The following is a 22,947-nucleotide window of genomic DNA, read 5'->3' as shown; positions in this document are numbered from 1 at the left end:
ATTATAAATTATTTTTATGTTTTTCATATTTGGCGGTAAAAAGGTAATGTGTCACAGACTATATTCTTTTTCCCACATCTCGTGCGTTCCGGCTTACGCATAATAAAACGCCACAGGTCTTTATACCTTTAACTGCTCAATTAAAAAATTGAAATCGTCGTGTGACAAGTTGTCATTTTTTCTAAAATTGACACCTTTTCAAATTGAGTGTAATGTAACAATTGTAACGTGAAAGGTAAACGATTGTTTCATTACAAATCCTTTAAGCCTCCTGTCACTAGAGTAGACAGCACAGGATTATTAGGTACAAAATAAACATCACAATAACAATCAATGAACTAATAATGAGTGATTTGTCGCACTTAAGATTATCACGGTGATACAGGTGGCCCGTGATTGCCAAGATTCATTGGCAGAATTCATATAAAGTAATATAAGTCTAACATAAATTAAATACTTACGTTCTGCGTCCTTGCCGATGTGTTAGTATTTTCGTCACCTTTTGAAAATAATTTAACAGTTTATAAAAAAATTACAACATCGTAATACAAAAGTTTACTTTAAAAACAAATCGCAATGCAATAATAAAATATATCAAACCAGAATGTTCAACAACATTATGGTCATATAATCCTGTTTCTGTAGAAAGCTTTGTACTTTTGATAGTTCTCGTTTTGAATTTAATCTAACACTACCTAAAACATTTGAAAAAACTGTAATAGATAAAAATCGAAGGATGCAAAGTCAACTAAATGGTGAATGTATGCAGACTTTTTTGACCAGTTGTGGTTGAGGTTGCCACTCAATAAGAAATGCGTACTTGTGAATGCATTTTATTAAAATTCATAGGGATTTGGAGATGTTTGGGAACAGTGACCAAGAAACCGGAAAACTGGATATTTAGTGAAGTCAAAAGCTGTGGAATTTGCTCTAAGTAGGCTTTTGACTATTTCAGTGAACCGATGTCGCCCCAAATTTCGAGAATTTTTGTATATCCTTTTCCAATTCCTAACTGTCTTTTTATCTCATAACTACTAATAAACTAATCTAAACAAAACCAGCCAGATACAATCAGTTCAACCAGAAAGGTTTTACTTTGACTTTTTACTTAAAAGAACAAAACTGTTTACAGCTACAATGAAGTTATTGAAACCCCTCTGGATCCTCCGAAATGGCAGAAAGAAGAAATTGGGATGCTCTGTCAGTACTTGGTCACCTTTGGCAACAGCATTCAACACCAGACCAAATTCCAGACCTATTTTTGACTCTTTAAAGGAAAGAACTGTAAGATTTGATTTTTTTAAAAGATTAATATTGTCATTCAAAAGTTATATGAAATATATTAATCTGCCTTTGATGTAATGGTCAATTGTGGAAAAAAAACTTTACACAATCAAATAATCCCCTTTTGTCTATTTGTGATACTTTTTATCCAATATTCTTTTGGTTTTTAAATTTACCTAGCCTAAATCTACTTTTAACAATTACTTAAGTCTCTTACTGAGTTTTTTCCTTTCTGTGTTTTTATGAATGAAAGTGGGTGATATAGAAGGAATGCATTTTGATAAATACTAAATATAATTTTAACCTACCAAATATGCAATATACTCTGGCCCACATTTAATCTGACATCTGACAATCAAAGATGTTTAATATTTTTCCTAATTTTAATAAATTTACAGGGCCTCTTCAATAAACCAGAGCTCACAACTTTTGAAGGCTTCTACACGCTCAAGGACCAGGCTATCGAAGCAACTGATCGTCTGATAGAAGAGGCCACCAACAGCCCCACGCGTCCTATGGTCGAGATATTTGATGAGCTTTCCGACACACTGTGCAAAGTTGCAGATCTTGCTGAGTTTGTGAGGATAGCTCACCCCCAACCACATTTCGCACGAGCTGCTGAAGAAGCCTGTATCAGCATTAGTGGAGTTGTCGAAAAGTATGTTTTTGTACTGTCTATTATTAATTATGGCAACAATCATAGTCAAGAAAATTTAACTGTTTAAAATTCAGGAAATTATCGTGTCTGAATTGTACTCATTGCCTGACAGTCTGCCAAAGTATGTAAAAAATTGAATAGCTTGCTTAGTAATAACATGAATTTACTTATAGGTTAAACACGCACAAAGGCTTGTACGAAGCTTTAAAGAAGTCAGTTGAGAATGGAACATCTGGAGACAAACATTTAGCAGAATTATTCTTGTTCGACTTTGAACAGAGCGGAATACACCTCGAAGAGAACAAAAGGAAGAGTGTGGTGGCTCTCAATGATGTTATCCTCCAAACTGGGCAGAGGTTCATGGCCGGAGCTGCTAAACCAAGACGTGTTTCTCGAAGTGCTGTACCTCAGAATGTTAGACATTTGTGAGTATATGTCTTAAAATCATATAGATTATAATTGCAGACATTGCATTGTGGTACAGATTATTGTGTGCCTTGAATACCCATAAATGCTTAGTTTTATTGCTATTGAGTCTCTATATCGGGCAAGGATTGATAAGACACGAAGTGACTAACGTATATTGGGATTACAACCTAATGTGCTATCGACAGCCCGACAATCCCGAGACTGACATAGCATCATTGCAATATAATTACCGCTAACACATACGTATAATTATTAGTTGCTATGGGGACATTTGTGGTCCCTACCTTGCTTTATTTACATGAGAAACAGTTATGTTCTACTTTGAGTGGTATAAAATGTATTATTGTTGTACGTTTAGACTTTTGCCTTGTGTCACGAAGTAGGTCAGCAGCAGCAGGTTGCAAACACGGGGTAGGTAACGAAATATAAAGAAGGACAACCTTTGGATAATTCTAATAATTTCATATTTATAGATAGATGTGGATCAATAATTTGAAGAATTGATTTTGCCTAAATAGCTTCAGCACCGAAGGTGACAATATAATAGTGAGCGGGGTGTACGCGGAGTGCGGGGAGGCGGCCGCCCGCGAGGCTGCCTACCGACTGTACCTAGCGCCGGACGGCACGCAGGACCGCCTGCTGGACGCCGTGCTGCAGGCCAGGCACCACATGGCCACGCTCTGCGGCTTCCAGACCTACGCCGACAGGTTAGGCCAGTGTTTTCCAACTTTTTTTGTGCCACGCCCCACTAACATTTCTAAAATTTATATGCCACCATCAAAAGAATTGATTTGTTCACTTAAGAAATATAAATGGTAGATTGTAGAAATCACTATGAAATTGTTAATTGTTATCAGAACACAGTAAGTAATATTTCAAAATATATAATAAAAAACTTCAGTACGATTGCCCCCCTTAATTACCAGATTGCCACCTTATGAGGCGTGGGCCTGACGTTGGGAAACACCAGGCTAGGCACTCGTACTGTAACTTGTGCTTGTCTTCATCCATGATAATGCACAATAATAATTATACAAAACTTTGTCTATACAGGTTTTTTATTGTCCTTGTAGGCAGACGAGTATACGGCCCGCCTGATGGTAAGCAGTTACCGTTGTTCATGGACTTTGCAAATTTTCTTTTTTAATCAATGTCCATTGAGCGATTTGGCTGTGCCAGTACCAAAATTCAATAAGTAGGTATGAACTGCTCTAATATACTATGTTCTAGCATACTTAACTCACATTCACAAATGAATAAAACCAAATTCTCAAAAGTCACAATATGCATATTTACTATTGGTGGGACACTGTAAGCTCGCACATAACAGAAATGTTTACCGCTTTCAATTGCATATAGCAATTGCATATTGCATAAAGCAACTGTTATACCCATACCAAAGAAACATATACCTTGTGACTGAAGGAAAGTTGCAGCACCCACATTGTGATATCTATGGACTCCTGTAACTGTTTAACATCAGACTGTAAGCTCATTCTATGCAATAAAAAATGTATCCTGATGCAATGTTAGCCTCCATCCATCACTTTTTTTTCTTTTTTCCTACCTATGCTGATAGCCTTGAGAGGCTATTTCAGCTTCACCCTAACATGTGGATGAGCTCATGGGTGTTTAGGGTGACGTCGACATCCCCACACCACAGACAGCATCTATTTGATTTCATAACTCTATTATATTTTGTTCGCTCTATTATTGATAGAGCGAACAACTGCTTAAAGCAGTACTTTGTACAATAAATCTTGAATCTTAAATTAAATTATATAAAAATATTCCTTATTCCTAGAGCAATAAAAGCGAGTACAATGGAGACAGCAGCAAACGTGCGGCAGTTTCTCGACCTCCTCTCTGACGGCCTCCACGACCGCGCTAGAATGGACTTCGACGTGATGCTGAAGATGAAGAAACAGGAAACGCCATATCTGGACCAATTAAACTGCTGGGACACGCCGTACTATACTCACAAGGCGAAGAACTTGTTATTGGACCAGGCCAATTCGGACTTCAGTCCGTACTTCAGTCTGGGCGCGTGCATGGAGGGCTTGGATATGTTGTGTCAAGAGCTATACGGCATCAGTCTGAAGTCCGAGGAAATGTTGCCAGGTTAGATAAATCCAGATTTATATCTACTAGTGGTCCCCCAGTAGTCGATATTCGACTATAATTAATTGAAATTATAAGTTTGACCATTCTCTATAAGTCTGGGAAATTTCGTACTCTTCCATACAAAGTTTTTGCTTCACATATTAATATATAGATTAAACAGGTTGATAATTTATAGTCAACAGTATTCAAAAGTCTTGTGCCTCTGGCAGTGTTCCTGTTCACGGACAATACTGACAATTCACATTATGTTTTTTCAATACAATTTCATTAATCATCATAGTTTTTTATACTTCAATATCAGCAACTTTTGTCAATAGCGTAATCTTGAATTGGTTATTTTAGAAACAGGATCATTGTGAGACCCTGGCCATAGGTGAATGCTCACTGCAGTAGAATGTTCAAGTTCAAAGAGTGGAACTGCCTTTATAGAGTACAATAAAATCATTTATATATGAGGTCTACTTAACGGCACCAGGCCATGACCACACACGGACAGCTCATTAATTAATCCTTCTTTAAGAATTCTCTAATTGTGAATACTAGTGATCCCCCGGTAGTCGAAATTCGACTATATTTCATTGAAATCATAAGTTTGTACACTGTTATTATTCTATTGTCAAAGACTAACATACTTCTATAATCACAGATTTCGCCAAAATTACAAAGCATAATTAATCTATTCTCAATTTGACCACAAACTATAAGCAATAAGAAAAGTTTGACAATAAACAAATAATATGTATGAGTGTGTGTCAAATACATGGTAGTGTGTGTAATGTTTTTTTTTATTGATTTATTGTATTTTTTATGCATAATTTAAAAAAAATATTAACATTATGCACTCCTCTATAATTTTTGGGAAATTTTATACTCCTCCGTCCGCGCAATTTTCGGAAAAGGGGGTACAAAGTTTTTGCTTCACGTATTAATACATAGATTGTGTTTATAACATTAATACCTGTAGTTAATACTGTACTGAAGAAATGGTATATGATAGAGGAGTATGGAAGGAGAACACATGTTGCGCCGACCCTAGGTGACTGGGAGAAGGGCAGGATAATGAAATGATGATGAACGTTAATACCTCTCCTCAGGCGAGTCGTGGTCTCCGGACGTATACAAGCTGGCCGTGGTCCACGAGTCGGAGGGGCTGCTGGGCCACATCTACTGCGACCTGTACGAGCGGCCCGGGAAGCCGCATCAGGACTGCCACTTCACTATACAGGGCGGGAAGCTGTTACCAGATGGCTCCTACCAGGTCAGTCATCGTTTAACTTTCATGATGGTTTCACTTCTGACACATTTAGTAGTGGATGGCATACACATCTTGCTGTGGGTTAAGGAAAAAAAAAACCATAAGCGTTAACCCCCTCTTTCCATAACTGTAAACTATATTTTAGAAGTTCTTAGCGATGCAGCCCTATCGTCATCAGTAAAAAAGTCATCAGTCAACATTTAATATGTTGCATCTGTGTGCTTAAACAAATATTCAGTGTGTCAGTCACTTTGTTTGTTGATAATGAACATCTGTCAAAATACTCCTTAATATACTCGTAATCTATCCTGTACTAATATATAAATCTACAGTGGTTTTTACGGATGTTCCGTTATAACTAGTGAACCATGCATCCGATTGACTTGAAACTTTGTATTTTTTTTATAACATCTAAGAGGCAAACGAGCAAGACGGGTCACCTGATGGTAAGTGATTCACCGCCGCCCACGTAGAAAATACATTTACAATGTAGAAAATACATGTACCATGTACCATCCATGTAGAAAATACATGTACTTAATGGATAGGCTAATATTTGTAGGAGTGTTCTGTGACTTTCTAATAATAATGACAATAAATAATAAAGTTAATTTTAAATGCGCAGCGAAGCGGGAGAGTTCGGCTAGTATCTTAAATAAATTGAAAATATACGGGTACTTATTTAGGATCTGAGATATCTTGAATGAAGTGACATGATCTGAAAGCTCTTAAATGTGTTGTTTATTTATGTTTTCAATTAAGAATTGTTGAAGATTGATGATCGAATTCAATTTTGTTGGCAGAACCCGATCGTGGTGATAATGTTGTCGCTGAGCGGCGGGCACCGCTCGGGGCCGGCGCTGCTGTCCGCGGGCGCGCTGGACAACCTGTTCCACGAGGCGGGCCACGCGCTGCACTCCATGCTGGGCCGCGCGCCCCACCAGCACGTGGCCGGCACGCGCTGCCCCACCGACCTGGCCGAGCTGCCCAGCGTGCTCATGGAGTGCTTCGCGGCCGACCCGCAGGTCTGACAGAGCATGAGCCCTGACCACTCACCTCCCGACTCTTTACTGCTGGTAGGACCTCTTGTGAGTCCGCGCGGGTAGGTACCACCACTCTGCCTATCTCTGCCGTGAAACAGTAATGCGTTTCGGTTTGAAGGGTGGGGCAGCCGTTGTAACTATACTTGAGACCTTAGAACTTATATCTCAAGGTGGGTGACTCATTTACGTTGTAGATGTCTATGGGCTCCAGTAACCACTCAACACCAGGCGGGCTGTGAGCTCGTCCATCCATCTAAGTAATAAAAAAAAGTCTGTAGTCTTGTAGGTGTATTTCTAAGTTGTGTTTGTCGTTAACTATACCTACCCGCGGCTGTGTGCAGGTGCTGCGCAGGTTCGCGCGGCACTTCCAGACGCGGCAGGCGGCGCCGGAGCGCACGCTGCAGCGCCTGTGCGCCTCCAAGCGACTGTTCGCCGCCAGCGAGATGCAGCTGCAGGTATAACCTCCTCTACCAGAAAGAACAGTGCCTATCTAGGAAACGTGACTGGCGGATAACACGTCGGTAATGGCGGCGGTCGGCTTGACGGCTAGAGAGCCTCTAAAGTAATTGAGTTCGCTAAAACGGGTATGACACTCGCGCAACGACGAAGATGATCATCCGTACGAGTTCGTAAAGAGAAATTAGCATAAGTCCAAATTGAGATGTAACAAGCGGCGGGTGCGCCGCACTACGCGCGCGGTCACAGGGTGTCTTTTCGACTAAGTGGTCATGCGATAAGTTCGATGACCGGTCGTAAGTTGACAAGTATTACATCTACTCTTATAAAAAAGGAACCAGAATATATTATTAAAATCTTATTAAATTTGAAAAAGAATTAATAAATGCGTCGAGTAGTTAAGAATAAAATAAAATGAAAGTATTTAATTGCGTTGAAGAGAGATAGCGAGATATTTCCCTTCTATATCAAAACCGTTTTTAAAACATAAATTATGAAAGTTTCTTGAAAGAGTACTGTTACAGACCAACATCATTATAACTTAGGACAAATATATTTTTTAATCAGGATCCCCTAAATAATTCCATAAATATTTCATTTACACCTCTTACCTAAGTTCTCAAGGAACACTTTATACACAATAGAAACATCTGCCGGCTTAGGTTTTGAGTGGTCTGTTAGCTTCGTCCACCGCAAACCTTGAGTTATTGGCTCGGTCAATACACAATAAGCTCAATGTATTCCTCAGGTGTTTTATTCAGCCCTGGACCAGCAGTACCACGACCGGCCCGCAGCGCCCGGGGGCCGCACCACGGACGATCTGAAAGAAGTCCAGAAACAATATTATGGACTTCCGTATGTCGAAAACACAGTGAGCAATATTTTTTAGTTTAGCATGGTTTATTTAACTTTTCTGCCTTATTTTGTACAGAGTACAATTTCTAGAACAGAATAGAACTCCCCCGGTGGGGGGACAAGGTAAAGTCATTTTAGAAATTACATTATTAAGAAATAAACAACTTACAAGGTTTAAAGACTTCCATCCAATGAAGTTTTTTGAACTAATACATTAGGGATTAATTAAAATAAATAATAGTTTAAAAAAACTAATAAAATACGCTTTTTATAGAAAATCCAACTAAAAAATAAAAAATAAATTTTAATAAATTTGATTTTAAAAAAGTGTAAGAAGAAATGATTTTATTGTAAAACTAGCGGTCCGCTCCGGCTTTGCTCGGGTCTTTAACAAAATTTTCAAAATAAAAAATTATAATACACACACATTATCCCTTATATTTTCGTTAAGTCTCTAAAAATAGAAAAAAAGAATATAGCCTATGTCACTCGGAAATAATGTAGATCCTAAACAGTGAACGAATTTTTCAAATCGGTTTAGTAGTTTCAAAGCCTATTCAAAACAAACAAACAAATCTTTCCTCTTTATAATATTAGTATAGAAAAGCGTTTTCAAACATATTTCAAAAAAAGTCATAACGTGTATTAAAGATGTTTAATATTTAGCTCAGTTGTCATAGATTTTATTTATAATAATATGTGACATCCTATCGTCTACTGCGTATTCAGTGTGCCCCGCTCTGGTTGCAGGCGTGGCAGCACCGGTTCAGCCACCTGGTCGGCTACGGCGCCAAGTACTACTCCTACCTCATCTCGCGCGCGCTCGCCTCCTCCGCCTGGAACACGCACTTCGCGGCCGACCCGCTCGCGCGCCGCGCCGGCCGCCGCCTGCGGGACCGCGTGCTGCGACACGGGGGCGCCGTGCCGCCGCAGGTACGTACCCGCACACGGGGGGGGGCGCCGTGCCGCCGCAGGTACGTACCCGCGCACGGGGGGGGGGCGCCGTGCCGCCGCAGGTACGTACCCGCACACGGGGGGGGGGCGCCGTGCCGCCGCAGGTACGTACCCGCGCACGGGGGGGGGGGCGCCGTGCCGCCGCAGGTACGTACCCGCACACGGGGGGGGGGCGCCGTGCCGCCGCAGGTACGTACCCGCACACGGGGGGGGGCGCCGTGCCGCCGCAGGTACGTACCCGCGCACGGGGGGGGGGCGCCGTGCCGCCGCAGGTACGTACCCGCGCACGGGGGGGGGGGCGCCGTGCCGCCGCAGGTACGTACCCGCACACGGGGGGGGGCGCCGTGCCGCCGCAGGTACGTACCCGCGCACGGGGGGGGGGGCGCCGTGCCGCCGCAGGTACGTACCCGCACACGGGGGGGGGGCGCCGTGCCGCCGCAGGTACGTACCCGCGCACGGGGGGGGGCGCCGTGCCGCCGCAGGTACGTACCCGCACACGGGGGGGGGGCGCCGTGCCGCCGCAGGTACGTACCCGCACACGGGGGGGGGGGGGGGCGCCGTGCCGCCGCAGGTACGTACCCGCACAAGGGGGAGGGGGGGTGCCGCCGCCAGTACGTACCCGCACACAGCTCGACAATATTTTAGAGCGTACCGAAGGACAAGACGCCCGGTGCATCCGTATCTAACGATACCAATTTTTCTAAGGTGAAATATAACAGTGTAATAAAAAGCAAATCCGCAAAATTATAAAACATTGCGTAGGTAGTTAGTTGTGGTAGGTGGTTGGACATCGTTTGAGTCCGCGCGGGTAAGTACCACCACCCTGCCTATTTCTGCCGTAAAGCAGCAACACCTTTCGGTTTGAAAAGTGAGCAGCCGTTGTACTGTTAAAACTGTGACCTTAAAACTTATATCTCAAGTTAGGTGGTGGCATTTACATTGTAGATGTCTATGGGCTCCGGTAAACGCTTAACACTAGGTGGGACGTGAGCTATCCACCTATCTAAGCAGTAAAAGAAAAACAATGTATAATAGTAGTCACAATAGCAACAACAGCAGTAGAAATGACAGTATAAATAATACTATCCCTAAATAGCAGCGTCAATTTCAAATTCAACAATAAATATCGACGCTTGAAAGGCAAACGTGACTAAATGACAATGCGTGAACTTTACAATAAACTAATTTAAAGTTGAAATACCTGAAAAAAATTATATTTTTTTTCCGCATCGAATATGGTTATTGCCTATCATTTATGTACAAAGCAGTTATTGTCGCTTAGTCACGTTTGCCTTTCAAGCGTCGATATTTATCGTAAGAAATGTGTTGAAATGATTATTGTTCCCTGCAGGTCCTGCTCAAGGACTACCTGGAAATGGAGATAACTCCACAGACGCTCGCGTCGGCGCTGATAGACGAGCTGGACTGCCACAAGGACCACCTCGACACCGTGCTAAAGATACTGGACAGAAAGTAACCCATCCACTACGCAATGAAAATCAAATGTCTCATATCCCCGACGCAGGTGGCTCTAAAACGTCACCGGTATCACTTGTCAATGATTACAAGAATATAATTTGTTTAACGAATGAAAGTGGATTAGATTCCTTAATCTATCCATTGTCTAAACGCAATACGTTTCTTGTAAACGAATAATCGAATACAAATAACTAGACTAGGATAAATGATTGTATCTATCCACAAACAAGAAGTCCATATAGTATGGGTTGCAAAACCTGATATGCATCGTTATATACGCTTAACCCTATTAGTTATATATTTTACAGAAATTAGTAAAGGATTTTGGAAGGAAAGTAGCTTATTTTATCTTAAAAAAATACAAAAATTAATAATGGTTTTGATGGTGATCACAATATGACATTCAATATCAATTAATAAAATTAAAGATATAACTAGTGACAGTAATATCAGTTTTACTTCTTTCTGTGACTCATGAAATCAGAAAAAAAAACTATTTTTAAAATTGTTATGTATTTTTTAATTCATTGTCGTACTATCTGGACGTTTACTTTTACTGTAATATATTTGCTTTTTTTTGTTTGTTTTGTTATTAATAAATGAACATGAATCTTATGTGAATAAACTGTAAATATAGTATTATGTAAACTGTATTTTATTTGTATTGAATTAGATAACAAAGTACATTTGGGAGGATCTTACATGAATAAATAGTTCCGAGTGGATTGCAATGTTTACTTTTATTCAGATACATTTTATAATAGATGATTTCCAGCTTTTGTAGTTAATTAGCCCGCAAAGGTGTTTTGTAATGTAGTTTAGACAACCCTAATCTATGGTGTACTCGCTGCACCAGTTAACATACACCACGGTCGTCTTTGAACTGTTAGGTTTGTGTTCTTAACGTTGGTTGGACATTCCATACATTCGTTTCGAATCTCACAACAATAATTACTATATAAATTCGAAATATATTATAATCTAATAAGCCAATGTATATAAAATAATTTACAAATAAGTCATTTGCGGCCCGTCTAAACTCTGACAATATTTTGGACCGTGGTAGTCTTAAGTGACATCCTTAATTTAGGGCTGGTTCCATTCTAATGCCAACAACTGATTTAGTGACGACATAATAATATAATATAAAGGTTTTAAAAATTAAAATAAGCAAATAATTCTACTATTGCCTTCGGGTTCAGTGAAACGGTTCAATAAAAGACATGTAGGTAAAAAAAAGTTTTATTATTAATGTATTTTTAACATTTTTGCTGCACACTTTTCACCACTTTTTCGGGGTTTGCTGAAAAACTTAAGACGTTGGAAGTAGCAGTTACGGACGACACGACTCGAAACTGTTTCAACCGTTATATGCGTTCAGCGGACAGAAGTATCAAATTATTCACAAACGATAGGGGGAATTTATTACAGCTCGCAGCGAACAACTTCTGCACTTCAAAGTTTCAACCACAATGACTAAAGTGACTAAAGGCCATAACGGGATCGTCAGAAGCGGGGCACACAGGACAAACAACGGTACGGTTTGTGACTTTAGGAGAAAACGAATTATAGTTATTCCGTCGTGCGTAAAATACGTTATTTTTATATTTATTTATATAATATGTACATACATATATATTATTTCCTAAAGATTAGTGAAGTTGTTGACTGGAGCTGTGTATGGCCTGGCTAACCACTCGCGGCGAGTGCGCGCTGCGGGTGGCGTGCATGGGGGGGTTGGGAGGGAGGTGCCCGCAGACACAATAACCGTTTTAAATAAATAATATTTTCGTTAAAGCGACGTCGCTGGACTGCTGTTACGCCACGTAGTTGTACTGGTTCGGGTTGTCCTTGTCGCGCTCCATGTAGTCGCGGTCGATCAGGGACTCTATGCGCTTCTTTAAATCGGAGGGCTGTAGGGGGAAGAGAAAAAAATGTCTTATTTTACATTATATTCTAATTGATCCTGGACACCACAGCACGAAATACAAAATATTATCTTAAACGTGGGTTTACAATCAAGTCGGTGAATCAGCCGGAATAGAGACTGGATAAATCCAAACACAACGGCATGGACTGATGAATATTTATTGAATTTCAATCTCATTCTCTCCAGTTGCAACACAAATACAACGAAATTCTGCTAATCTTTCATGATTTATGTAGAAACATACAATTTATAATTCATTTATCTCATTTTACAACATCCATCCTTTAACAACACAAAAATAATTTACCTTAACCGGAAACTTGAGCTGGTTGTACAGTTCGGATATGAGGAGGTTGTGCGAGAGCGCTTTCCTCATCTTCATGACCCGGACGATGGCCGCGTCGATCTGGTACTGCCTGTCTTGGAACACGCGCTCTTCCGTCGCCTTCTGCTCCTCGCTCTGTAACACCACCAGGGTCGTTGTAAGGTCGGCACCAAAACTCAGTATCGCCAGTTTTTACACGGTTTTGATCGCGCCGTATCGGCTACCAGTTGGTGTATTTATCTGATTTCAAACCTCCATAGGAATAGTAGGGTATTTCGGTAGGATCAGGATAGTTATTAGTAGGAGAAAGTGTCTATATAAGTGTACAGGGTACTGACTATACTAATAACGATTGAATATTGTTCTGGTTATTTTTATCAGAAAGGGTTATTGCGTTGCGTTTTGAATAATACTTTTTTTTTTTTTTTTTTATGATTGAAAGACTACTGGTGGCCCGGAGGCCTTTCCAGTTTCACCAGGACACGTGGGCGAGCAAAGGCTCAGCCAGGAGAGGTGGGATTTGCTAACAGCTACCCGAGCGCCTCCGAAGGAGACCTAACAGCTCAAGACTAGTTGCTTCGCGAATGAATCTACTACCGGATCGGAATCGCGACCAGCTGAGAAGATCCGGCGAGAAACTCAGCGAGCTGATTCATGGGTTAGGTTGCACGGCGAACTCTTTGTCGAGTTCGACGAGTACGGTTACCGAGGTCCCTAAGCCTGCTCCTAGTGTTAGAGCTGAAGGCGTCTAATGCAAAGGTCATTGGATCTGATGGATCCGTAAGGACGTGTTGGAATATTACTCTGTTATTTAGTCAATATGGATAAAACTGGGCTTCTTTAATAACCGACGATTGAGGACATGTGCTTCGCAAAAGGCCTTCAGTGATGAGGGAGGGGTTCCACATCGGGTGGACCAGGACTGATGTTCTCACTTGGACTATTTTGTAAAGTTTATGGGGTTTGTCATTTCCTATCGTTTGAAGAACAAGATTTATGCATTCGCCCCAAATCTTCAGCCTCTGAACTTGAATCTCTTAGACATACTCCTAAAAATACAAGCATTTATGTAGTGCACTGACCGTCTCCTTCATCTGTATCTGGTTGATTTTGATCCGGAACAGCTTGTTGGTGAAGTCCGCATTGAAGGAGAAGTGGTCGAGGTCCTGCACGTCCCGACCGCGCGGCGCCTTGCTCAGCACGCGCGCCTTGCCGCACGCCAGGGACTGCAGCGTGCGGCGGAGCTCTCCCTCCTGCAACGTACCGGCCGTGGCCCCTGTACTGACTACCGTACTACTACCACCACTACTACTACTGTACTGATTGATCTACTGATACATTCTACTGATTGTAGCAAGTTAAGGGCAAGTTTTTAAATGTCATATATTATATTTTAGTCAGTGGGAATGATCAGAAGTTTACTTTTGAATAAAATTTAGTATATTAAAATCGGACATACCTCTATATTGGTGGAAACCTTAATGTCTTCAAAAGAGAGATTGTCTCCATCGTTGAACAATAACAGGACCAGAGCTTGGAATAACGAAACCTGTAGCTCTTTGTTACCCTGCAATTTTTATCGTTAATTTATTTATTTGTATATTTCTAGTTAAAACAAGGTGCCATTGTAAGAAAATCGACCTAAATGCGGTAAACATATTGAATACTACTAATAAATTTTTACTTTTTTAAAAAAAAATAAGAAAATATTTGAGAAAAAACAAAAAAAAAACCGCTGAGTTTGTTTTGCCGGTTCTTCTCAGGACTGTGGCTCTTTTTGGAACCGGTGGTAGAGTTAACATTGTTATTTATATTTTGTGACATTCAACAAGTGTGTTATGCTGACATCAAAGTTGATACAAATGATTTTGAATTTGAATTTGGATGGCTAGTTTACCTGTGCGAAGTTAGCTCTGAGCACGCAGTGTCCGAGCGTGGGTTGCCAGTGCAGTTTCCGACCCGAGTGCTTCGCGAGGTAAAACTTGGTGAAGTGTTCCTGCTGCCGCGTCAGCTCCGTGGGCAGCCGCACCTCGCAGGCGCGGTACGTCGGCCAGAAGCCCATCGTCAGGATGTGAACGGACAGCTCCACGCCGCCAGGACCGCTCGTCTCCGTACTAGCTGACAGGTGCTGAAACAGAAGGAGACCAGTTGTTTGAAGTCGTCGTGGCCTAAAGGATAAGACGTCCGGTGCATTCGTGTTGAGCGATGCACCAGTGTTCGAATCCCGCAGGCGGGTACCAATTTTTTTAATGAAATATGTACTCAATGTTCACGATCGACTTCCACAGTGAAAGAATAACATCGTGTAATAAAAATCAAACCCGCAAAATTATATTTTGCGTAATTACTGGTGGTAGGACCTCTTGTGAGTCCGGACGGGTAGGTACCACCGCCCTGTCTATTTCTGCCGTGAAGCAGTAATGCGTTTCGGTTTGAAGGGCGGGGCAGCCGTTGTAACTATACTTGAGACCTTGGAACTTATATTTCAAGGTGGGTGGCGCATTTACGTTGTAGATGTCTATGATCTCCGGTAAACACTTAACACCAGGTGGGCTGAGCTCGTCCACCCATCTAAGTAATAAAAAAAAACACACACACACACACAAAGGCAACCATCCCTGGTGAAGCAGTTGTGTTATAGCCGTATTTACTCAGTTTATTCATTATTATTTAACAAAAAACAAATTGTAAGAGTATTATTTGTGTATACTTTACAATTCATTGTGTTCATTTTTTTCTAAAGTAAATATACATATAGACATTACTTTGTGTAATGTAGTATTTGTATAGCAGTAGTATATAGTAGGACACACTAAGTTCTCCGATAATTCTGTACCAAGAATCAGTGCAACTTACCTGCTTATATGTAATATTGATATCTTTAGATAGCTCCATATCTTTGAACATTCCTTCTAGTTTACAGGTGAAGCCACCTCCGCACTCTTGCTTCAGTTTACTAAGCATCGACTTCTCAGCGTCCACCGATGCAGATTTACCTACTAGCAATCTCTTTGCTAGATCCTGGAAATTAAACAAAGAAGAAGGGGTTAATCCAAGCTTGCAATATTTCATTCATTTACACCTTCATTCGGTACTAAAAATCTCATTCAAACTTGTTTAGTAACATAGATTATAGTAAACAAGCACAAAGAAACTAGTTTTTCTAAGAAAACTTTCCAAGCAAAGCAACTCCCAACTGCTCCCGGCCTTCCACATCATAAAGTGAATGCCACCTCTTTGAGACATGAGGTCTAATTTTGAATTTGTAGTGTATTAAGTGAGGGTATATGTTCTCCTTTTAATAAAAAAGATTGCTAAGTGCGGGTTATATAAAAAAAGACACACAGTGAACCGACTTGTTACCCAAAACATCTGCTTAAGTTTATAATAAAACAGAATTGTACTCTATAGCTGTGTTTGCACCCATCAATTCCAGTCACTAATCACATTATGGTGGTATCAGAGAACACTAAACAATAGTTTTAATCAATTTCACATCAACATAATGGTGAGCAGGAGGTTAGCTTCAACTTTTTTTCAATTTTCTGAAAGGAACAATCAATTAAAAACTATATACCTTTTTATAGAAAGCTTCAAAAACATCCTTGCCGTGTATGAAACGGAACAAAACCATTATCTTGTCTAGCAGACGTTCTAATTCTTCTTCAGTTGCTTCTTTATTACCGGCCCTCAATTTTAGATCCACAAATTTGGCTGTAAACAAATACTACCTGATTAAATCAAATGTTGTGCCATTCTCAGTAAAATTGTTCTTAAAATACTAATAAAACAACAGATTAAAATACTAGGAAGGTCAATTATTTCGTTTGGAGAAAAAAACCTTCATCTTCAAAAGGATTCCCTTAACCCAATATTGGTTCTTGGAATCCTTTTAGGATTTTTAGGGTGCCTCAAGTGGAAAAACTTCAGAATATTTGATAGAAAAGCCTGGGGCTTTGTTATTGTTGCATAGTGTACCAATTGAATTCAAATAAAAGAATGAAATATGCTTGTTTTTTTTTTTCACTGCAATTTTCTTGCTTTTGAAAGATAAAAAAAAAAAAAAAAACAGGTAATAAATAGTAATAGAGTAAATGTAATATTTAACATACCAATTAATTCAGCAGGTTTGTTCTGCCTCTGATTAATAAAGAATTCAAAGGCTTCTCTCATAGAGTATATGAATTTGTCATTTCTCTGGAAGCAAGTGTTGACTACATGGTCCAGTTGTTCTTTGAAGTCGAGTAGCTCGGTTACCATTGTCTTGTCTCGCTCTGGCTCTATTACTATCGTTCTTCCTTTTTTCTGCAATACAATTATTTTTATAACAAAACTTATATCTCTATGTAAGTAGGTGATACTGTGTTTGAAAGAAGTTTTCTTTGCTTTTTTTTTTTATTGCTTAGATGGATGGACGAGCTCACAGCCCACCTGGTGTTAAGCGGTTACTGGAGCCCATAGACATCTACAACGTAAATGCGCCACCCATCTTGAGATATAAGGTCTAAGATCTCAGTGTAGTTACAACAGCTGCTCTACCCTTCAGACCGAAACGCATTACTGCTTTACAGCAGAAATAGGTAGGGCGGTGGTACCTACCCCCCGCGCGGACTCACAAGAGGTCCTACCACCAGTAAAAAACAGAATTTATTACAGAATTTATTTATGTGTGTAATTTAAATCTTCAATGTTTTTAAATTGCCGTTATTTCCTATACATACACCCGATACTCATTAATATCACAATGCGGGTAGCAAGGAAAGTGTTGCATGTTAGTGTAGTGTATTTTATTTCCGAAATATTTCAACTTTTTTTTTAATAGTATTTTTTGCACTGTAGCTTTAATAGAATATCAGAGTGAGATGTGAGTGTCAAAGAGTTCTAGTTTTTTATCACATAAACAAATAAGATAGGGTTCCGTACTGCTTTTTAAAGGGTTTTAATATTGAAAATAACCAATTCCTAAACATTTTTGGAAATTAACAGAGTATTTGCAACTTTTGGTGACTTTCGCGAAATATTATGTGAAATACTAATAATTTATTGAATTTATTTATGAACATATATCACGAGTTCAAAAAAATACCTTGATGTAACCATTGAAATGATGACAAAGTTCAGCCAGGCCATCCTTAACCCTGGAGAACAGTGTGTAGAGTGTGGCCAGGTCATGCAGTCGTGGTGCGTCCAACAATGCAGCCAGGCCCTTACCGAGTATCCCGGCCACGTGTTCACCCAGCAACTGTCTCTCTACTACCACCACCAGTTGCCATCTGAAATTTTTTAATTGTGTTTAGTTAGATGTTGAAATTTAGTACTGTTTTTTTTCTGTTAATTGTTTTCGACCATGTCCTCTTTGCTGGTGAATGGTTACCATCCGTCATAATGACCACTGGTAGTGCCATTAAGAATATTTTTTAATAATGCTTTGCTTTGCTTTCTTTGCTATCTGTATTAAATGCTATGTGCAAACTGGTAATATGCCACTTGTCTGGGTATACAACCGTAACTTTACAAAGTACCAATTCAACCAGATGAATAAAAACACAAATAAATTAATTTCATATGCTACTGTAATCACATAATAAAACAATTATGAACACAATACTGACTTGGTTGATGGGTCCAGATAATGTAAAAGGCGATCATTCTCCTCTTTAAGTCTTTTCTCTACGTGGGCAAGGTATTCAGGAACTGCCAGTTCCCTCATCAAACGTTGTCCTTCTGCAGCGTACAGCCTTTCAGTTGCTTGAAGGAATCTGTATTTATAAAACACAATTTTTTTTCAAGTAAGTTGGATGTTGGTACTTATTCTCCTTTTCATAACAAGGATCACTAACTGCGGGTTGTATAAAACTGACATACTGTGAATTGAAATGCTTCACAACATGTGTGCTTAATTTTATAATTCACTAAGTAAAATAATAAAATATAATAATAGAAAAATAAATATTATTTCACATACTTATGCTCAAATGCTTCCTGATATATTTGTAGATCAGAGAGCATACGTAGAAGACTCTTCAGCAAAGATATATCTACTGAATCACCTCCTCGCTCACGTTCAATAAGTAATAAGAGGCCATCTACTGTACGAGTCTGGACAAGTGTATTCATTGCTATATGGTGACGAAACAGGTCTAGGCCCATGTCCCTGAAAGTATTATTAAGTGTGAGGTTTAGTGCTGTAGTTTAGCTTAAAGCTTTGAAGTCGTCGTGGCCTAACAGATAAGACGTCCGGTGCATTCGTGTTGAGTGATGCACCGGTGTTCGAATCTCAGGTGGGTACCAATTTTTGTAATGAAATACGTACTCAACAAACGTTCACGATTTATTTCCACGGTGAAGGAATAACATAGTGTAATAAAAATGAAACCCGCAAAATTATAATTTGCGTAATTACTGGTGGTAGGACCTCTTGTGAGTCCGCACGGGTAGGTACCACCACCCCGCCTATTTCTGCCGTGAAGCAGTAATGCGTTTCGGTTTGAAGGGTGGGGCAGCCGTTGTAACTATACTTGAGACCTTAGAACTTATATCTCAAGGTGAGTGGCGCATTTACATTGTGGATGTCTATGGGCTCCAGTAACCACTTAACACCAGGTGGGCTGTGAGCTCGTCCACCCATCTAAGCAATAATAAAAAAAAAAAAGCTTATAGCTTAGCTGATGTAACTAGAGCCCATAGACTTTTTTTTGGTAAAGAGCCCATAGACTAACTAAAATCACTCTCACCTATCAATATAGGTGATAGTGATTTTAGTTTGTTATAGATTTCTCTATAGAAATTCTTAATTATTAATGTTTTAAACTATGCATTAAGGATTTGTGTTAATGCATTTTAAGTTCAGTAAAGTTGATCGGCTCATTTCTGATCTTTATTACTGAATTGAATTTAACCCACTAAATATGCAAATTATTATCATTAAAAAATGGCTTCAACAGTACCCAAGTAGACAGGATGATTTTTTGCACTAAAATTGACAATAAACAAATGTATGAGGTGTATTACTATATACCCAAATTGTGTATTAAATGTAAAACACTCAATGTTACTCACCAAATTGAATGTATACTAGGGTTTTGAAGGACATAGGTTCGGTCTAAATATAAAAAAATGCTTCTAATCATAATCATTTGTCGGCAGTGAGCTCGCCAGCAGTCGTCCATCCTCTTTAGAAAGACCTGTCTGTCCATGCTCTCGGACAAGAACTGCTCGATGTTGGCTTTCACATGAGCTTCCACCAAGTTTGTTAAGTTAACATAAAGCTGTGAAGCCATCTGTAAATAGAATAGTAATTGTTTTGCCTCTGAACTCAGAATGAAAATTGGCATTCAACATAATATCTACTCCTACTGAATTTTTCCTTCTCAATGAAGTACTTTGTGAACATGAGTTACGTTATAATGAATGAATTGTATCTACCCCTAGAATTTGAGCCCCAACAAAAGTTCACTTCACTCAATTATAGGGGATCAAATATATTACGTATTATGTAACAGACAATATGTGAGTAATTAAATTATGGATAACTTCCCATAGATAATATTTTTGTTTTCAATATCATATCATTGATTTAATAGTTAGAGATCATAACTACGTTATAATTTAATGTCGTATCTATATATATTTATTTACATATTTTCTTTTATATTATTAATCACAAGGAATGTTTCAGTGGCGGCTCTGATTTTGCTTAGACCAAATTCATGAGAAACTAGCTCACTTGGAATTTAATGGGCAGTTGATCATGTAAAATTAAATTTTGAATTAACTATGTTATGGATGATAAGAGGATTTTTGGTTATTATTTTTTGAAAGTTGATGACCTTGCAATTGAATTGTGTACAAAATAAAATTTCGTTTCTATATTTCTCACCTTATGACTACACATGTTTTCGACGGCTTGATATAATTCTTCTAAGGAATAGGCTATCGATTTTGAGGTCTGAATGGCGACAACAGCTTCCCGCAGCTTGCTCCATGTCGTTTCCTGATAATTGTCTGGAAGGTTCGGTTTACCTGCAACAGCATCAACCACTCACAGCAGATGTCACAGAGGTTATAATGACGATCAAGATAAAATCGTAAACACACTTTTGAAATTCTTAATTATCAGCTTTTTTGCAGTAACGCCAGGCTTGTTCATTGATGTTGATGACATCTTTATCCCGTTAGAATTTGGATTCACTAGCGAAAAATTTGATATTTTCTCCTCTGCGCTCATTTCGTTGATTTTCACTCTTTTGCTACACGATTCGCTGACAGGCAGTGATCGTTTTTTATACAGATTACCGCCTTCTTTGGCAGAAATAGGAGTTTCAGCTAATCCCGACATAAGCAAGCATGATATGGCCGCAGCCACTACACTTAAACAATGAAATTCTAAACTAGATTATCTAGAAAACAAATAAAAATAATTCCGCTCAGTCAATAGTTTACTGGTTCACCACCATTACGATTAGTTTTCGTATTTTTTCGCGAGAGAGCGCCACTCTCAATTTCGGATGGCTGTCAAAATTAAAAGAGTTGCGTTCAATTTATAGCATACGTTGTAGAATTTTTATTAAAGATTTAATTAATAAATAATTAGAAGATTGAAGAAAAGGCAACAGAATTCTATGAAAATCAAAACCAGAATACTATGATCGTCAACCATTATTTGATCACAGTAGAGCTTATTATAGCCTGCATGGATGGGTGTCACGAAATAGGAGATTTCTTCTGCCAAGTAAAATGAGACATGATGAGGGACAGAAATTTTACTAAAGATTTTGCTTCGTCTCCATACTCCATAATGGTTGGCGGCATGTATGTTGCGGTATCTATGATCTCTGTTAATCACGTAATACCGGGTGGTCCGCGAACTTGTGAATACATAAATAGTTACAGCTTGACTACAGTAACAAGGAGTTGAAGTCGTCATGGCCTAAAGGTTTAGACGTCCGGTGCATTCGTGTTTTTCTAATGAAATGCATACTTAACAAATGTTCACGATTGACTTCCATGGTGAAGGAATAACATCGTGTAATAAAAATCAAACCCGCGAAATATAATTTGCTTAATTACTGGTGGTAAGACCTCTTGTGAGTCCGCACGGGTAGGTACCACCACCCGGCCTATTTCTGCCGTGAAGCAGTAATGCGTTTCGGTTTGAAGGGTGGAGTAGACGTTGTAATTATACTGAGACCTTAGAACTTATATCTCAGGGTGGGTGGCGGCGTTTATGTTGTAGATGTCTATGGGCTCCGTTAACCACTTAACACCAGGTGGGCTGTGAGCTCGTCCACTGATCTATGCAATAAAAAAACCCAAAAAAAATGTTTTCCCAAACTACTTTTATGATGGTGGAATAACGGCGAATTTAAAAAAATCAAACACGCGCTACGCTGATCGCAATGCATATTCTGCGGGTGGCACGGGTAGGTACAATTATCCTGCTAATAACATGAAGCAGTGCTGCGATCTAGTTCGAAAGGTTGGGGATCTGTTGGCTATTATTAAGATTTGGAGTTTCTAGGTGTGTGGGCTTCTTATCAATCGTTTCCTTCTTTTCAGAGCAATTTCAATATTCCTCAAACCACTCCAGAACATATGGTACAAAACAAAGAGAGAATCGAAGTCGCCCTCTTCTGTATGGAGAAAATAGAGATATGTAGCTGGTACTTGGAAGCCCTGGCGTAGAGAGCAATACTCCAAGGGAGGCTGGATTTGTGCTTTGGCTAAAGTATATGCTCTGTTGAGGACTCCCAGGACTTTTGACGGCAACATTACTTTGCCCTCCGAATGATTCCAATGGTGAAAATCTCTCGAAACGTCTATCCCAAGTATCCCAATACTTATGGAAGGTTGCGGGTATGCTCCATTGAATTGGGGTGCCATGACAAAAGGGTTTTTTTTCGTGGTTAACGCGCAAGCCTATGCCTTCAATTTAAATTGGACCAAATTTATTTCACTCCATTCGGAGACCCGCCCAGGGTGTTCTCCACCTCAGACAAGTCTTGACCGTCTCTCCTGCATTACGCTCCGAGAAAGACTCTGTTGGCTGATATCTGTCACATCCCTCATTATGTCATCCGCCTATTTATGTATCCCATCAAGAGATTGTATGTTGATATTAAGTATATTGATAAGCAGGATGAGAAGCATGGAAAC

At 39.6% G+C, this 22,947-nt stretch overlaps 2 protein-coding genes across 7 annotated transcripts; one reads left to right on the top strand and one right to left on the bottom strand.

Annotated features, from left to right (window-relative positions):
- Positions 1 to 22: 22 nt before the first annotated feature.
- On the top strand, positions 23 to 11,268 carry LOC101741797 (mitochondrial intermediate peptidase). Of its 6 annotated transcripts, none has more exons than XM_062668828.1 (12): positions 23 to 43; positions 1,133 to 1,284; positions 1,683 to 1,942; positions 2,116 to 2,367; positions 2,890 to 3,078; positions 4,176 to 4,492; positions 5,590 to 5,753; positions 6,554 to 6,775; positions 7,135 to 7,248; positions 7,998 to 8,120; positions 8,855 to 9,037; positions 10,410 to 11,268. In XM_062668828.1, exons 2-12 carry the CDS (start codon positions 1,138 to 1,140, stop codon positions 10,533 to 10,535), a joined length of 2,097 nt encoding a protein of 698 aa, XP_062524812.1. In that variant the 5' UTR covers positions 23 to 43; positions 1,133 to 1,137; the 3' UTR covers positions 10,536 to 11,268. The 6 variants fall into 6 exon arrangements, with proteins under 6 accessions (XP_062524812.1, XP_004923896.1, XP_012543903.1 ...); XM_004923839.5 differs by lacking the exon at positions 23 to 43 and adding an exon at positions 82 to 235; XM_012688449.4 differs by lacking the exon at positions 23 to 43 and adding an exon at positions 146 to 304.
- A 495-nt stretch (positions 11,269 to 11,763) lies between these two features.
- Positions 11,764 to 21,319, bottom strand: LOC101741946 (cullin-4A). Its single transcript, XM_038011281.2, has 14 exons — positions 20,890 to 21,319; positions 20,672 to 20,814; positions 19,852 to 20,072; positions 18,758 to 18,946; positions 18,405 to 18,551; positions 17,879 to 18,065; positions 16,905 to 17,097; positions 16,370 to 16,506; positions 15,649 to 15,813; positions 14,690 to 14,920; positions 14,252 to 14,359; positions 13,875 to 14,045; positions 12,775 to 12,927; positions 11,764 to 12,450 (listed from the first exon to the last, which is right to left on the bottom strand). The coding sequence occupies exons 1-14, from the start codon at positions 21,128 to 21,130 to the stop codon at positions 12,355 to 12,357; spliced, it is 2,382 nt and encodes a 793-aa protein (XP_037867209.1). The 5' UTR covers positions 21,131 to 21,319; the 3' UTR covers positions 11,764 to 12,354.
- Positions 21,320 to 22,947: the final 1,628 nt, after the last annotated feature.

Source organism: Bombyx mori, chromosome 5 (genome assembly GCF_030269925.1).
Source record: "Bombyx mori chromosome 5, ASM3026992v2".
Lineage (NCBI taxonomy): Eukaryota > Metazoa > Arthropoda > Insecta > Lepidoptera > Bombycidae > Bombyx > Bombyx mori.
This window is presented reverse-complemented; position numbering and strand designations above follow the sequence as displayed.